Raw genomic sequence first — 18,612 nt, forward strand, 5'->3', positions numbered from 1 at the left:
CTGTGTGTAGTGCTTTTGGACTTAAGGAAAAATAGTAAGATTCAATCAATTCAAAGAACACTGGACTAGAAATTGAACGAAAATCGAGCTTGAACTACTTTTTAAGATCCAACTGGGCATGGAGGATGAAACTCAAGGTCATGGCTAGCCCTGTGCTAAATGCAGCATGTCAAATGCATACCCTTGCCTTGATGAAAACTTTAGGAAAGAAAGGTTTGGACCCAAATCAATAGTCTCGCCTTCGGATTGCACAATAGTAGTTGTGGCATGCAAAATGAATGTTTTAGTCTGGAGAATCTCAAGGTCAGTACTATTTGATTATCTAACCTAGGTTCGAGAGGAAACGAGAACCATAGGTCAATTTACATACAAATACATTATTATGACTAAAAGAAAGTGAGTCTATTCTAAACTATCAAAACCATAAATTTGTTATACTCTTTCACTAAAGCATCGAAGTGTGTGTAACAAACACCATATTGATGGATAAATCTTCTTCTTTTGTAGGTCATTTCACCCTCTTAAACTACAAATTCATCATTGATCCACGTAAACGTCAATTATGCTTCCCTTTCTAAACTTTGTCATCAACAACGTGATTCTTGACAATCAAAATATTTCTCTAGTCATTTGAAGAGCATTTGCATGACATGTATGAAAATTATATTATATAACGAAATAAGAAAAGAGATGGATGATATTTAAAATAATAAATTTAAAGTACAAGAATAGGTTATGGAAGTATAGGGCATTAATGTTTTAAAATATTTCATTTTATAAGCTTTAAAATTAACATGAATTTCATATAGTTAAAATGTCTAATTGGACTTATTTTCGGAAAAAAAAATGTTTATTTGGATTTCAATTCCTAAATTAAGTACATTTTTTTAAAGATTTTTATGTACGGCAGTTTATTTGGATAAAATTGTTATCTTTTTCTTTTATACCTTTCAAAATTTTAACAAAGGTAGGGAACAAAACTTTAATCGTGATTTTGAATTAACTTGAAAAAAAATATATTTTTTTAAAAAACCATTTTTATTTAAACATTTTTTATAAAAAGGCTTAAAATATACTTCAAAACTATTTTGAACGATTGTCAAGTACTAATTTTTTTTTTCAAAATGACTTATTTTTTAAATTAAACATTTAAAAATGTATTCAAAATCCACTCTAAATCTCCAACTTGAATGAAAAAAAGTGTATTTCAATTACTATTATGGTTACCTTGACTCGTTCTTTCTAAGTTAATGGTATTTTTTTAAGAATATAGTTAATGATACAACGCTTAATTTATTGAAATGTGTAATATTTTTTTAATTAATAATAAAAAAATAGAAAATAAAATTATAAGAATACTTTTGCAAGCATTTATAGATTATAAAACTTAATTAGCGAATTAATTTTTAAAATAAATTTAAAAGAATAAACCCAAAAAATATCTTACAAAATTACAAATAACTATTTATTTAGGGTAATTTATTATTTCGGAAGGGCGAAATTAGAAATCCCAACTCGGCAACTGTTTTTTGGAACGCTCTAGAAATAGTTAAGTTGTCCACGTGGCAAGATTCTATTTGTTTAAACTCCGACTTTTTGTTTGCCACAACAATCACATCAGAGCCGTCCGATTAATTTTTTAAGTTTTCTAAGCACTTGACTTTGAATTTTTTTTTTATTAAAAATTATATTTAAAAGAGTTTTGGCCTTTGAGAAACATTCTGTGTTTGTTCTTCAGCTTCTGCAGGGTGAGCGCGTTTTTGGATTTTCGGAATCGGTGGGTTCTTGTACGATTCTCTTCTCTTCTTCGTGTTTCTCGATAAAATTCTTGTGCAATTCTAGGGATTTTTCTGCTTTCTTCGTATTCGATCACGACTGCCAGTCATAATTCTATACAGCTAGAAATTTCATCATGTTTTACCAATATAAACAACTGTGATTGATTATCGTTAGTTTTCTTTTCCAGAGCTCGTGAGATTGTCTTGATGTTATCTCTAGTTATTCTGCTACTCTATGATTCTTTTCTTTTGTATTCTGCTGTGAGGGAATTTAGCAGAGAATTAGACTTCTTGTTAAATTTGTGATGATAATTGGATGATCTTGTGGGGTAGTCAGTTCTTATAGCTATGGTTGAGTTGTGTTTTCCACTTAAAGTGGATTGTTCCTTGATTTCTGTCGCGGATATGACTAGGTTGTTTGTAATATCAATTTTACTGAGATGAACATATAAGTGAAATGTATCAACAGTTTTGGCGGATGGCTAAATTAGATTTCCCTCTAATTTTTTGCATAAAGGATATCAAATGAAACATGACTGAGATTATCGAGATAATTGATGATTGTGTATAACTGAAAATGGGTTGAATTACAGTAATTAAATTTTAGCCGATGGATTCCGGATTTCTTCTCAATCGGAGTTTCTGTTGAATGGAATTGAATAGTTGCAAGGGATAGTATGGGTTGATTCGAAGTCTGGTTGAGCTTTTACTGGCTTATCTTTGACTTAGTACATCATTTGATAATATTACTTGCTAGCTGCAATTATTTTTAACTTTGATGCGCATTGTTCTGTAACAGGCTTAATCAATACATATCTTTAAAACGATTCTGGTTTCATAATTGGTTCAATGCCTTCTGTTAACTCTTCTCAGTGGCAGGAGAAGGCTAGTGGTTTTTTTTCTTCATCAGGTACTCTTTTCAGTATATAAATGAGCATGTCTTTGCTGTTCACGCTCCTACAGTTCTAACTGTCCTGTTTTCCATCCAATACGATTCCAGGAGTAAAGCTGAAAGAAGCTGGACAATCAGCTGGAACTTTTGTTGAGGGAGTTGCAAAGGATGCAAAAGGAAATGCTGCTGATGTGGCTGAACGGGTTGGTTCTTTGTTCAAGAGTCGTTGGGCACTCCTCCAGCAGCCAGCTACAAGACATGCTGTGCAAGAACGTCTAATATCTGCTGCTGCTACTACTGGCACATTCTTCAGAAAAGGCGTGTCAGAGACGAAGGACAAAGTCGTCGTGGGGAAAGTTAAAGTTGAAGAGGTAATTCTGGTGAAACTTCTCTATTTTTTTTTCTTTTTTTGTATATTACTTCGCAGATAATTACCTTACATTTCCAACTTGTGTATGTTTTTAGGTTGCAAAAAAGACTGCACAAAAGAGCAAGACAATTTTGACAGATATTGAACGATGGCAGAAGGTAATAGTCTTTCTATACAGTTCATCTCTTTATATATTATACCCGATTTTTAACTTCTATTTGTTTACAATTATGCAGGGGGTAGCCAGTACTGATGGTAAGTTCCTGAATTTTGTCCATTTGGTTTATTTAATGTTTATTGAGTATTCTACACGTTTGAGCTCTCTGCAAAATCTTCTTGCTTGGTTCTACTCTGAATTATTATTATTATTTTATTATGAACTGTAGTGTTTGGAGTTTCAATTGAGGTAACTGTACAAAGACAACAGTCAAGCAGGGTCATTCCACATATTTTGGTTAGGTGTGCCGATTATCTCGTCTTGTCAGGTACTGAATTTCACAATTACATTATATCCCTACCTGTACATGTTTATACATGCAACTTTTTGCGTGCAACTAAGCTTCCATTTAACGTCTGCCTTTTTGCTTCCCCTTTATTTTCACTTTTAGGGTTAAACTCACCATGCTTGTTCAAATCTGACGGAGATAAAAGGGTTCTTCAGCAGTTGGTGTCAATGTATAATCAAGGTAAAGGAATTAGTTTATATGATTAAATTCGGTCTTTAATGATTTACTTTGAATAACTTCAAAATGTGTGTTGGATGTACATTTTTCAGATCCCAATGCCCCCTTACCTGAGGGTACAAATCCAGTTGATGTAGCAGCTCTAGCTAAATGTTACCTGGCCAGTCTTCCTGAGCCACTGGTCACGTTTGAGCTTTATAATGAGATCAGGGGTGCTCGTACAAGCATAAATGCCCTACGAAACGTTTTTAAGAAACTTCCAAACGTGAACTACATGACCTTGGAGTTTACTACTGCCCTACTTCTCCGCATTAGCCAAAAAGCACTGCTGAATAAGGCAGGGACTCTCTCTCTCTCTCTGTTTGTGCACTCTTGTTTATATTGGTCCATGTATGAGTTTTTAGTAGTGCATCTCTCTCTCTCTCTCTCACATACACATACACATGTTCGTGTGCGTTCCTGTGTGCACTCTTGTTTATTTAGGAGTGTTTTTGAGTTCGTGTTGGCATGTAAGAACATATTATGTTTACTGTTCCTCAGCAAGGCAGAGGCTCTCTCTCATATGGATGCATACCTATGTGAGCCTTCATGTTTATGTAGGTCAATTTACGATTTTAAGTACGCATGAAAGAACATGCAGTTTTTGAACGAAGTTGATATGATGATCTCTGCTTTATTATGAACTTCAAACCTAGAAAAAGTCACTTGATGATCTCAGATATGATATCTGCTTTATCAGAGGTTGTCTAGAATTAACTATCATCATAAAAAGACTGTTTGCTAATGATACTCAGCATCTAAGCACTATGTAGATTTTAGATAGAAAAGCTTTTATGTAAGGCTGCAAATTTCATATATTTCACAAAAATGATGCGAGAGTACTGTTAGTGGTATAGATTACTAGGATACCAGTAAGGGGTATTGTGAGTAGTTAATAAGTGATGTCTTGGTTATAAATAAGAGGAGTTGAGAACCTTAAGGGAGGGGGATCATTTTGGTGAGAGTTCCCACTGTAGGACTTTGGGAGAGTAGCCCTCTTGGAAGGCAATATTGTAATTTCTTCATTGATATTGAAATGTAGTTTTTTTTTTTTTTTTTTTTTTTAGTGTTGACTTGTATTTTCGGTGTTTGGATACCTAATAAATGCATTGTTATTGCAACAATGCAACCTCTATAGTTATGGAAGCTGATGACGTCATGTGCCTCTATTTCACATCGTAAGAAGCAACCTTCAGGAATATAAAATTTTGGTGCTAGCCAGTAGCCAAGATCCATAACCTCTCTTGTGATGAAGATGACATAATGTCATGCATACCCATTGATGTATGGCTTTGATGTTTGGGGAGTTTTGGCTATTATTATCCACATTATACTTCCATTTAGATATATGTATGCTTTTAGCTATTGCTAACTTCTTTCTGATGTGTAATTGCTAATTTTCTGCCCCGAAAATCTGACGCATTTCTTTGCACAACTTTTAAAGTCATTAATCTTCTAATGTTCTTAAACACATTCTTAATTGTGTTGCTAATCTTTATGTTCTTTCAATAGATGGATGCTCGTAGCCTTTCTATGGAGATGACTCCTATAATAATGTGGCAAAACGACAAGCGGCCAGAGTTTTATCGGGAATATTGGGATTATCATTCTAAAAGCTCTTCTGCAAAGTCCTTAAATAATACACCACCTACTTACAGTGCATGGGACATGCTTTCAGGTAACTAGGCCTATCCTTTCTGTTTGATTTCTTGAAATGTACTTTAATTTAGTACCACATAACTGGAAATGGATCTCAAATTTTCCTTTTCTGGAATGGAAATTTCAATTACTATCTTTGGAACAAGAACTATAGTGATCAATTATATTTTCCATTTACTCTTTGATAGACAATCTGAAGTGTAGCAAAGGACCTATCACCTCTGTATGCAAATGATTTAACCTAGTAAATAAAAACTTATTATGATTATTGTCTTATATTTCAACTGAGAAAATGTGAAGGGTGTATTACATAGTGAGGGTTGGGCAAATTTCAATCTTGACCCGGCATTTTAGGAGTTTTGAGTAGTTACTTTGCATGGGTTTGCTGCTAATTCGTTAGTTAGTGCACTGTTTTAGTACTTTGTGGTTAATTAGAACTTCTTATAAAGAATATGGCTCTCTTTTTGTAACCAGCTCTTTTCATATATAGAATAAAGGTCTCTTTGAGCATTCTTGCAGCGAATCTTTAGGCTTCATCAGTTTACGAAGTGAGTCAGGACATTTTGAATCTCTTAGCCCTTCTGTTCGTTATGCCTTATTCATGTTGTAAAATTGAGCACTCAACACTTACAATTTTAACAAGGAAAATAGTTTTAGTTAGTTGAATTTGTTTGAGTATAATTAGCAAACAAAGTTGCCTGCCGGAATTGAATGATGGTCCTCTAGGACAGTTCTCACTATTTTTGTTTTTTGGGCTGCAGAAGAGAGTGATGATACAGATGCTTCCTCTCACATTCCTTTGGATGATGCCATACCAGTTGACTTCAGTGCCGTCGAGGTCATTCAGTGCCTCATAGAACATCATAATGAAATTTTTACTGATGCTAATGAAACAATTTGGAGATAAATCAGCAGCACCTATTTCCTCAGGCACCAATTATTCTTGGATGAATTCTGATACAAGTTTATCTCTTAGAGGAAGATTTAGATCTGAGAGTTGTTTTCTTAGTTCGATTGACCAGGTAGGTAAATTAAACTCGAAATTTATTCGCATGTGAACAATTAGCACAGTGAGAGAAACTACACTGTGATGCACAGAATGGAGCACATTTAGGATGCTTTAGTCAATGTTTTCAAGTTTTCTTTTGTAATAACCTACCGGGATTTGCGTGGGTTTCAATTTATTGATCTGAAGATGGATATTTCAGTTGTACATACAACTAAAACTGCTATTATATTAATTGTGTGAATAATAATTCTATTTACGACTGAAGATTGACATAACTTTACTCTTCTTCACACTATCGGATCTATGTAATTGACCAATGGGGGAGGCCCTTGACTACGTTGAACTGTTCATACTTGTATAGAATATTCTTACTGAAAGCTTTTGGTATAGAAATTTCCTAATGGTCAACATAATAATTCTTTGAGATGCCGAAGAAAATGTAACTAGATCCTCAGCTGAATTTAGTTATTCTTAGAAGTTAAATAAAATACTGGTCTTATCTAACCATCTGTATTCTTATCTCAAAATCATATTTAACCCACCATATTATATAACAACATTGTCCTTTTTGAAGACCGTTGATAAGGATGATAGGCATATTAGCATAATATAGACGTTTAGAAGATAGCACCAAATGGGAGTGATTTCCTTCTTTTCCAGTTCTGATGTTCTATGGCCGAGTTTGGACTACTATCTTTCAAGTCAAGAATCCATATTGATGTGAGATGATGAAGTGATTTTGGGTGTGGTTGTGCATCAACTATCATCAATGGATCCTTCTAAATATGGTGTCGGCTCCTGTAACTATTGTTTCAAAGTATTTCCTAGGTTGACTTTGTTTTATATGAATAAGTTACCATGCTTGAGTTATGCTGATTTAGTAGAACCCTTAGTCCAGATACCCCAATAATAGTGTGCAGGAAATAAGCAAAACAAATCAGCAAAGCCCACCACAGGAATATAGCAAACTGATAATCTAAGACATGGATGTATTGCCTCTTGAGCTAGTGGAGTTAAGATATCAATGTTTCCAGTTACAATGTTTTGTTTTGTCATGATTAAATGTCTAGTTCAATGAAGGAGGAGATTCATCAAAGAAGTCGAATAAATCAGCTGTGAAATCATCAAAGCAATCATCTGCGGTTGCATAGTAAGGGTTTTCATTCTGAACTTCTAAACTACTTTCTGCTTTGATCTCTTGTTCTTTAGGTATTGAACTGTTCATGAACTGCAGGGAACTGTTTGTTTCTGAAGTCTCGCCTGGCTCAAACATATCTTGCAAATGGGAAGGAATGTTATTTGGTGCCAGTCTGTGGCAGTCTGGAGACATTCCGATCTCTTGTGGGGATTGGGCAAATTGGGAGATACAACAATGAGAAAAAGGGTCAAAGGGCGCTAGCATGTGTATGGTTGGGGTTCCAAATATTTGATTTTCAGTTTCCATAGTAAGCATATTTGACTGTACTGATAGTGACGCCATTTTATGCATCTCTGAGTTACCTAATTGGAAAGCATTCTCGAAATGATCCTTCCAGGTTGATGATTGTTCATCCTGCCGAGACGAGCTGGAGCTAGGAACCTGCAAATACATCATCCATACTACCAAACATTACCAAAAGTGACAGTCCAATCTTCATTACAGACCAAGGTTGGACATCTACAGGATTGAGTTGTAAATTGGTAACTATTAACTTAAGAAAGCAATTATGTTCCATTGAATAGAAAACTGTTTTATTTACCTCTAAAGCAGGAAATTCATGGAGTCTTTGAGGTTCCAAACTCCGTTTGTTTTTCTGAGATTTCTGTGGTGGGGTTTGCAAAATCCTTTCCAATCTCTTCCTTCTTGTACTCCAGAAATTCTTCACATCATTATCTGTCCTTCCCTCCAAATACGTTGCAATTTTCGCCCATTTGTTCCCGAATTGTGCCTGTAATTCAATCACTACCCTCTCTTCATCTGCTGTAAACTTGCATCCTCTGCACAAATATGCATGTTCTTTACATCACAACTTCTTAGATAGAGAACCAAAATTCAGAAAACACCAAAAGCCATAGCCAAGAAATATGATCGTACCCAACTTATTACAATCAATACAGAAACAGAAAACTGAGGAAACAACTGAAATTCAAATCCCATTACTTACGTCTTCAAATTAGGTTGAAGTCTATTAACCCAACGGAGGCGGCACGATTTTCCGGTCCTGGGAAGAAGTCCTTTGGATCGAAGGGAGCTCCAGTCTCTTGGACCGAACTTATTGACATAGTTAATCAGAATCTCATCTTCTTCAGCCGTCCATGGCCCTTTCTTCATGACAATTCCTCTTTGTCTTTCCATTTTCAAACACGGTCCCTCTTTTTTCTGCAACTCTGTTTTTACTTTCTTCTTCAACAGGCGTCAAATAAGAAACTTTCTTTTATTTTTGCTTCTGCTTATCTGTGGTTGGCTCCATGAAAGTCTGAGAAGGTTGGCCATTAGATTTTGGATGAGTGGATGAGATGTTATTGTGTTTCATTTCTTAGTTACTTTGGAAGTCAAATAGTTGATGAGTTTCTCTTTCTGTGCGCTAGCGAACATTGGAATTTGCCTCTTCCCACTTTACATGAGTAGCGGTTTTGACGGTTAGTGGTAAGATCCACAAGCCCGCCCGCTTGAGTTATTGGTTTTGAAATTTGCGAAATTACTCTACTACCCTTCTTCTGGGCTGAATATTACATTCTAATCACAGTTTTTTTTTCTTCAACCTCAACTTTCATGTTTCATGTTTGGATTTACATTTTCAAAACTTTAAAAATCAAATTTTGATATTATTAGATTTTTTTTTTGAGAAAATTGTTTTAAATGACAAAACTACTAAAAATATCTACAAGGTTATAGTAAAATGTCATAGTCTACAGATACTTAGATGATAGTGGCTTATCGGTGTCTATCAGTATCTATCATTGGCCTATCGGTGTCTATTAGTATCTATCATTGATAGACAGTGATATTGTAAATATTTTGATTCATTTTATTATATTTAAAAAGATGATTACATACTTGTTTTAGAATTTAATCATCAAATTATTGAATAGCATAACATTTGATCTGAAAGAGCAAAAAATCAGAGTGGCAGACAAAAATGGAGAGCAAAGAAAGATTTACATCTGGAACAGAGTAAATAATAATAATAATAATAAGAATAGAGGTAGAGTAAACTTTCTTCGAAAATAAAATTGAAATTTTGGTGGCGAAAATATTATCAAATAATATTTAAATTACAATAGGAGATCATATATTTTGATTTTTACGTAAATATCGGATTTGTAATTTTAAATGCTCTAACATTTGGAGATTTTTATGCATCTTCTATGTTTTTTATGTCATTTTGAAACATGGATTTTTCAGGTTTTTATGTTGAGAGTATTATTATAAATATATAATTAAGGTCAATGTTATCAACCATATATTTCACCGTTTTTGGTTATTTTTTAAGAAAGAAATTCAAATTCAAATTATGTATTTTATAAAGAATCTTAAATTAATATATATTATTTTGTTGAGAAAAAGAACCTGTAAAAATTATAAAGTTATATTAATTTGAAAAGAAAGTCTAATTAATAAAAACAAATGTATTATATAAGTTCAATTTATAACAAATAACCACACAGAGCAGTTTTGAAACTCTATGTAAATTTAAGATATTTTCAAGTAGAAATAATAATAAACAAATGTGATTATCTAAATATTTTTATATATTTACAAAAATATTTCTGTAGAACAAAGATGGTTATCTAAAAATGTTAGACATCCGTAATTTTGAGCCTCTAAAAATTTTAGTGAAAAATACCTTTTTGGTCCTTGGATTTTCAAGAATAGGTGTGTTTGGTAAAATGGATAATTTTAGTCCTGAATTTTTAAGAATAGATTTAAAAAGTCTGCCAACTAATAAATCAATTCTCTCTCATGCCCCTCCATCTCTATTCTCTTCTCCAGTTCTCTCTAAAATGGATTTTACTCTCAATTATAAGAAGAAAAGATGATACCTCATGATAAGTATAGATCATATCAACAAAATTAGGGGTAAACATTACACAAACACACAATTGAAAACACTAACAATTCATTTTTTACTTAGGGTAGGTAAAATTTCTCGTGGAGATCCGCCAGTCAACTTAAAAAACTTAAATAAAATCAAATTTTAATTACAAAAAAATGGGAAATCAAATTTTAATTAAAAAAAAATGGAGAATCCGCAGGGAACTAGTAGGGGATTCCCCACGGGGAAATGAGGAATGCGCCCCAATGGTGGGGTCGGGGGCGGGGATGAGGGAGAATTTTCCCTACGGGGCCGGGGACGGGGGACGCCCCCCACCTCACCCCGGCCCCGTTGCCAACCCTACTTTTACTTCATCAAATTCTTTTGTTTTGAAATTTTAAAACTTGAAAACGCTAACGATGGCAATTTTTTGGTACACAGTTGTGAGCATCCCAATGGCCCATCAGCCCTCACCATTAAGGAAGCTCCTAGGGCCTTTCTTGCTGCAATCTTGCAGCAACAAATCAAACCCCTTTAAAAGGGAAATCCCATCTAATGTAAAGTCTCTTGATTTTGATTTTGGATTGGAATTTTGCAATTTGCAGGACAATGGAGTTATGGCAAGTCATTAAAAACATAGCTTAAAGATTTTTTACCTAAGGGAAACCTTTTGGAAATGTAGATAACCAGAATTATAGATATTAGAAATTATAGATGTCCGAACTTTTTAGATTACTATGTTTGTTTTGTAAGAATATTTTTGCAGATATCTAAAAATATTTTGATAATTGTATTTGTTTCGTAAGATTTCTACTTGAAAATATCTTAAATTTACATAATGTTTCAAGAATGCCCTTACGACTATTTAGTAATTTATAATCAATTTGATATAATTTGAACTTATATAACATATTTGTTTTTATCAATTTGAATTTCTTTTAAAATTAGTATAATTTATATTATTTTTATATGTTATTTTCCTCAACAAAATAATATATCATAATTTAAGATTTTTTATAAAATAAATATTTATTTAAATTTAAAATTAAATATATTACCAAAAAATAATAATAATTACGATATAATAAAAAATATATGATATATATGGTTGACAGTATTTATTTTAATTATATAATGCAAATGAAGATATATATATATATATATATATAATAAAATAAAAAAGAATGACAAAAATGGAAAATGGGGATGCTTTCAACTCAAGAATCTAGAAAACTCATCTTTCAGGAGAGATCTAAAACTCTCTAGATGCCCACCATCTGCGCATTCTAGGATGCTCGGGAAATCTTCAAATGATGGGGTACCTTACAATACTGCAAAATAAACGCGGTAATCCAGATGCCCATGAAACAAACGACCCATTGGGGTTAATTACCTTGATGAACTGAATCTGAGTTTTTTTTTTTTTTTTTTTTTTTTTTTTGTGGTGGAACAATTTCTATCAGGTGGGCAATCTGAGGTAGAGGCTACATCAAACTTGAACAATTTTGTTTATTCTACTCAAGTTTTATTCGACTTGCATCTTCTTCGTCAGAATTAGAGAGAAGAGAAGAGATCGGGGAGATGAGGGAGAACAAGAGGAGAGAGAGGGAGTAAATAGGAGAGGAAGAAGAGAGATGTGATAAATATTAAAATAATATATGTTTTTCCAAGTCATTTGCCACATCATCTATTTACTTAATTTTATGTTTATTTTTAATTGATTTATTAGTTAGAGGATCTTTTAAATCTATTCTTCAAAACTTAGGTAACTGACTATAGAATCTTATGAATCAAGCACGACACACTTTCTATATCTCCTCCGTCTACAAGGTGAACAGCAACACGAGGAACAGGCTCGTCGTAGCTAACCGCCCTGATCGGTAGAACAAGGACTCTTCTTTTCTTTATATCCTTCAATTATCTTTTCTCCTCTTTCACCAGTGAGTGGTGAGTTTCCTTTTTCTTTAGGTACCTCTTGGATTCTGAGTTTGTTCCAACTGATATAAGATATAAATATCATATCAAATCAATTTTTATTATATATGTCAAACAAAATTGTAAAAGTTGTAAACCCTTATCTGTGATTCTTCAAAAAGGATTTCTTCTCGTGGATGTAGGCACTGTTTTAGTTGAACCACATATATTTGTACTTTTCTTTCCCCTTCCCTTCATATTTACTTCTATATATGTTCCTTTCATCCCTTCAAACAACAAGAAATAACCATTAATTTGTTAGTTTTAGAAAGCAAGAACAAGAGAAAAATAAGAGACAACATTCGGGGGTAGAGAGAGAGAGTAACTTTACCAAAATGAATTCTCTTATTCAAATCTGATCAGAAGAAAATAATTTTCTTACCCAACACGTGTGTGAAGATCAGATTATTTACGTGGTTTGCACAACCAAGTTCTTCACCAACCTTCTTGGGCCTCCATCTACTTATTCTTTTTTGGGTCTGAAAACAAATTAAGAAAGCCCAACAAAACTGGTATCAGAGCGTTAAAGATCATTTGGCAAGCTTTCTTAGAGCATCAAGATAATCAAGAAGACAAATCTTTGTAAGATCAAGTAAGTTTCATATTACAAATGGCAATAACAAAGTCTGAGATAGAGAAATTTGATGGAAAGAGTGATTTTGGCTTATGGAAAGCCAAAATCAGGGCAATTCTCGGACAACAGAAAACCCACAAGGCCCTCTTGGATCCATCCACTCTACCTACTATGATTACAGCTCAAGAAAAGGAAGACATGGAACTAGAAGCTTATGGAACATTGGTTCTCAACCTCAGTGATAGTATCTTAAAACAAACAATTGACCAATACACAACTTATAAGATCTACCTAACAAAATGTTTTTAAGGAAAAATTTTTCACATTAAAAATAGATTCTGCTAAAGCACTATCTGACAATCTGGATGAGTTTAAGAAGATAGTTTCTAAGTTCAAGAGCCTTGGTGAGAAGATAAGTGATGAAAATGAGGCCTATGTCCTGTTGAATTCACTACCCGAAGCCTATAAGGAGGTGAAAATGCCTTGAAATATGGCAAATAGTCAATAACTATTGATGCTATTATTTCAACATTAAGGAATAGAGAATCAAAGCTCCAAGTCATCAAGAAAGAACAACCTAGTGCAGAAGGGTTGTTTGTGAAAAACAAGAACAAGCAAAACCATTATAAAGGTGGTAGCAGCCTGGTGAAGAACGTAAACCTAAAACTAGGCTGAGGTGCAATTACTGTAAGAAGAAAGGACATCTTATGAGAGACTGCTATAGTTTGAAGAGGAAGAATCAAGAAAAGGAGAAAAAATAGAAAGGAAAACAATTTGAAGCTTCTGTGGTTGAAGGCTCATTCTTCTACTTAGATGCTCTAACCTCTACAAGTAACAAATCCAACCAAGTTAACCCTTTAGGGAAACTTGATTGGGTACTAGACTCTAGTTGTACCTATCATATGCCACCTTTTAGATCTTAGTTCAACACTTACAAAGAATTAGATGAAAAATTGGTGTACATGGGCAACAATGAAGCTTGTAAGATCAAGGGAATTAGCTCAATATTTCTAAAGTTGAAGGTTGGATCAATCAAATTTCTTAGGAATGTCAGACATATTTATCTTTACTCGAGAAATTTGATATCTTTGGGTATATTAAACTTCATAGCGTGTGAATGCAAAGGAAAGAATGAGGTCCTAGAAGTTTTAAAGGATTCCAAGAAATGTTGAATGGAGCCTATGCTATTTCAGCCTTGACAGAAGCAGACTTGTGACACAAAAGGTAGTCACATATTAGTGCTAAAGGAATGCAAGCTCTATCAAAGCAAGGAGTTTTACTCCAAGGAATCAATGAGTACCTTTCCTTTTGTAAACACTGCATAATAGGAAAGGTTACTAAGCAAAGCTTCACAAAAGCTCAACATACTACCAAAGGCATACTTGATTATGTTCATTCTGACCACTCCAAGCCTAAGTGGCTCAAGGTACTTTCTAACTCTTATTGATGATTTTTCTAAAAAAAAACTGGATATACTTTCTAAAAACCAAGGATCGGGTGTTGGAAAGTTTAAAGATTGGAAGATGCTAATAGAGACCCAAACATCTAAGAAACTAAAGTACTTTAAGACAGATAACAGGCTTGAATTCTACAATAAGGAGTTTAATAGGCTTTATAGTGAGAATGACATTACAAGGCATAAGACTGTGAGGTACACACCTCAATAGAATGGGGTTGTCGAGAGGTTAAATAGAACAATAATAGAAAGAGTGAGGTGTTTGTTGTGTGATGCAATTTTAAGGGAAAAATTTTGGGTAGAAGCTGCAGCTTACACAATCTACACCTTAAATAGGTGCCCCCATACTTCTCTAAAGTTATTTACCCCTGAAGAGAAGTGGTCTAACCATCATCCTAACCTAGATAACCTTAATGTATTTGGGTGTGTGGGGTTTGTGCACCAAAACAAGGGAAAGCTTAAAGGCTAGGGTTGTTAAGTGCATGTTTGTTGGCTTCACTGAAGGAGTCAGAGGATTTAAGATGTGACATCCAACTGAGAAAAGATTCATTATCAGTAGATATATCACTTTCAGAGAGGAAGAGATGTTTATGCAAAAGGAAGAGAAACTAAAGGATAAAGCTGACTTCTCCACCACGGGAATTGAGGTGGACTTTCTTATCTTTTTCGAAGGTCCTAACAGCTTATGTTATTAAAAGTCTAGAACTTTTTTATAGCATTTTTGTAAAGCTATAATGGGTGCTATAATAGAGTATAAAGGTATAGCTTATTTACATTGCTATAAAAACATCTAAAAGAGTTTTTTTTTATTAAAGCTATAGTATGTTTATATAGCTAAAATACTATGCTATCGTTGACTTATAATAAAATTTTCTTAACGCTATAATATTGTATTTAGAGCTTTAATATTATGTTATAATAAGTTTTTTTTTTATTCTTTTCTAATTACTACAATTATTATAATAACCTTTTAGTAGTTTTTTTTTGCTGTATAAATTTTGTTATACCTTTTACTCGTGGCTATAAAAGGTCTAATTTTTTTCTCAACAATTATTATTTTATTTATAATTTATTTTTGATGTTAAAAATAAAATCATTTTATTTTTAAATATCATTTAAATTAATTAAATTTTAATAAATTTTACTCCAGGTACTCATTTTTAGTTAAATCCACAAACAATAAATACTTCATAAGACATTAAATAACACGAACTTTTATTCATAATCTATTAACATTACAAAATAAAGTAGTCAATAATTATCTAGAAAAAAGAAGTTATCCAAACGATACAAAATAAAGTATTTACTAAATGTAATCACTGGCATAAATTTGTTCACAAAATAAAAATTCATCAAATATTCAAATTTTCATTATCGTGTAGTTGAGTTATCATCTTTGATTCCTTTACTCGAGTAAGATAGCATTCCATTCACCTACATAAATATATATAATAAAGAGTTGTTTTCAAATATAGAAAAATGAACCAAAATATTTACAAAATATAGCAAAATTTTATAATTATCAATGATAGACGCTGATAGACACTGATAGACTTCTATCAGTATTTCTCAGTGACATTGATAAACACTGATAGAAGTCTATTAGTTTCTATCAACGTTTATCATTGATAGTTCTAAAATTTTGCTATATTTTGTAAATATTTTCAATAGTTTTACCATTTGAAATAAATTCCCTATAATAAATATATAACTATATAATTATGTGAATACCAACAATAGAAAATTAATTAAATAAAGAAAATTTTAAGAAACGTTAAAACTATTACCTTGAATGCAAGACAAAACCTAACCTAAACACGACTATTTTAATAACTCAAATAAATTTCCAAATGAAGAAAGAACCCATTCATCGAGATTGGAAAACAAAAACACTTCAACACCACCGAGTGACTACTAGTAATTGAAGATACTATACACAAATTTTGAACAAAGAACATCCTAACACATAAAAAAATGCAGATGAAAAAGCATTAAATTAACACAACCATCAAAGTCTCTAAAGCAAATAGAATGAGCCTATTTGGGAAGGAATCATCGTAGGTCCTCCTTGGCCATAAAATAACTACTATCTAAAATACCTGGACCACTAAGGAGATATATAGGCATCCAAGGGGCAAGTAAAGCCGCCAAAACTGGCTGTATTTGAGATAATTTAGTTTATAGGACAAATCAAAGCCATTAAGTCGTTTGACAAAATTAAAATAAATAGAATGAAAGCAACCATTAGAGAATATAAATCATACATAGGGGTAATCATGAGCATATATGGAAAAAAAAAACCACAACAAATACATCAATTACGTGTAGGGATGTTTTTAAAATAATACAAATCATATATAGAGATAAAAGAAAAGGCACATCCACTCACGTCTCATAACTTTAGATGCCTTTTCGAGATTTGAGAATATGTCAATAAAATCTACCATATATGAACAAAAGCTAGCAAGAAACCGAATAAAAAATGGAAATAAATTTTGGCATACCTGGAATAAGTTTTAAGCCTCCCATGCCTCGCTATTGAGATCAAATAATCAAGCTCATTCAAATAAATATTATTGAAATCTAGAGAACGGATAAGTAAAGAAAAAATTCATACCTCCTTCATAACAAACTCCTACACAAATCTCTACTCATGGTCCCACTAGCCACACACCAATACCACACACATTAACCAAAATTGAATTAAAATTAAAAAATACATCTCTTGAAAACAAGGGAAATATAAACTCAAAATAAAGCTTGAAAAGAACGAATCATCCTTAACTGATGAACAAAAAACAAACGCCATATCCAAATCTAAGAAACTTATTTGAAATAGGAAGTTATCCAAAATTTCGTATAGAATCCCAAATCATAAGACTCATAACTGATACATAACTCTTCGACAATGAAGCCTAGAGGTTAATAGTAAGAGAGATTTTAAAGTAAACAAAAAATTACAAAACCTCGATCGAGAAACAAACCTTTTACGATAATATTGTTAACAATCTAATGAATTTCTTTCACCAATCAAGAAATATGGCTTTCAATCAAACAATTTTATGTTGGGAATGATGTATTAAATCTCATTGTAATCTCGTAGTTTGTAAACTCTGTATAAACATATTGTTGTTAATAAAATAAGTGTTATTTTATAAGCATATACTCAATCCAATAAACTAAGATCCGAGGTTATTTCATGTAATGTAAACAAGTATATTGCATTGTTTGCTCCAATGATGGCCTTTTTGATCTCATCCGTATTCCGATGGGAAAAAAGTAGAGACATACAAGTGGAACTTGTTTAAAAATAACCTAAACGGTCTGTAGTATATGGATAAGGTTGGATATCTTATCCCGATGACACTACGAATACGACCCGCTTTGTAGGTGTTACAAGTATTGTAAAGTGCTACAAATGATCTGATCCTGATCATTCATGTGAAGATATGCGAATGGAGGTATCCTATACAAAGAGTTTGTTAAGACCGGACCACGAAATTGTTAGTCTCTTTATATAATACCGTTAATAATAGAGACTTACATTGTGAAGGGTCATCACACTGTTGATTGGTTATATCCAATGGACACAAAAATTTATCTGTAGTGCGAAGAGTGTAGCTGTTAGTCTTTAGTGGAGTGATCGGTAGTTAACGGATGTTAGATAATTTAATTAAAGAGTTTAATTAATTATCTGAGTATCGTTGGAGCTTCAATCTACAGGCCCATAAGGTCCCCACAGTAGCTCAACAAGGGTTTAATCTTTGGATTAATTTGAAGTGTTCAAATTAATTGAAGGAATTAATTATATATGGTATAATTAATTATAATGTATTTGATACATTATGAGAGAAATTTGAATATGATTCAAATACAATTATATGAATGAGATTCATGTAATTAAATATAAATATGATTTATATTGAGAGAAATTAAAATATTTGGATATGATCCAAATATCATTTATATGAATGAGATTCATATAAGTGGATTTAATATAAATATGATTTATATTAAATGCCATGTATAGTTAAGAGAGAATAAAATCTATAGTTTATGTTGTATTTGATGTAATATAAAACTATAAGTTATATAGTTATATTTGATATAACATATAGTATATATATAATAAAGTAGTTATTATATATTCTATTTTATTAAT

The 18,612-nt window shown here is 32.5% G+C and overlaps 2 protein-coding genes across 3 annotated transcripts; one reads left to right on the forward strand and one right to left on the reverse strand.

Annotated features, from left to right (window-relative positions):
• The first annotated feature begins 1,689 nt into the window (after nt 1–1,689).
• LOC120068547 (uncharacterized Rho GTPase-activating protein At5g61530) lies at nt 1,690–6,705 on the forward strand. Of its 2 annotated transcripts, none has more exons than XM_039020374.1 (10): nt 1,690–1,787; nt 2,578–2,688; nt 2,779–3,041; nt 3,136–3,198; nt 3,277–3,295; nt 3,427–3,525; nt 3,649–3,726; nt 3,816–4,060; nt 5,275–5,440; nt 6,183–6,705. In XM_039020374.1, exons 2-10 carry the CDS (start codon nt 2,628–2,630, stop codon nt 6,326–6,328), a joined length of 1,140 nt encoding a protein of 379 aa, XP_038876302.1. In that variant the 5' UTR covers nt 1,690–1,787; nt 2,578–2,627; the 3' UTR covers nt 6,329–6,705. The 2 variants fall into 2 exon arrangements, with proteins under 2 accessions (XP_038876302.1, XP_038876295.1); XM_039020367.1 differs by having other exon boundaries at nt 1,690–1,777.
• A 1,260-nt stretch (nt 6,706–7,965) lies between these two features.
• On the reverse strand, nt 7,966–9,528 carry LOC120068575 (probable transcription factor MYB58). The gene is made up of 2 exons (XM_039020393.1): nt 8,575–9,528; nt 7,966–8,407 (listed from the first exon to the last, which is right to left on the reverse strand). Exons 1-2 carry the CDS (start codon nt 8,763–8,765, stop codon nt 8,002–8,004), a joined length of 597 nt encoding a protein of 198 aa, XP_038876321.1. The 5' UTR covers nt 8,766–9,528; the 3' UTR covers nt 7,966–8,001.
• Between the last annotated feature and the right edge of the window lie 9,084 nt (nt 9,529–18,612).

Source organism: Benincasa hispida, chromosome 1 (assembly GCF_009727055.1).
Source record: "Benincasa hispida cultivar B227 chromosome 1, ASM972705v1, whole genome shotgun sequence".
NCBI classification, from domain to species: Eukaryota; Viridiplantae; Streptophyta; class Magnoliopsida; order Cucurbitales; family Cucurbitaceae; genus Benincasa; species Benincasa hispida.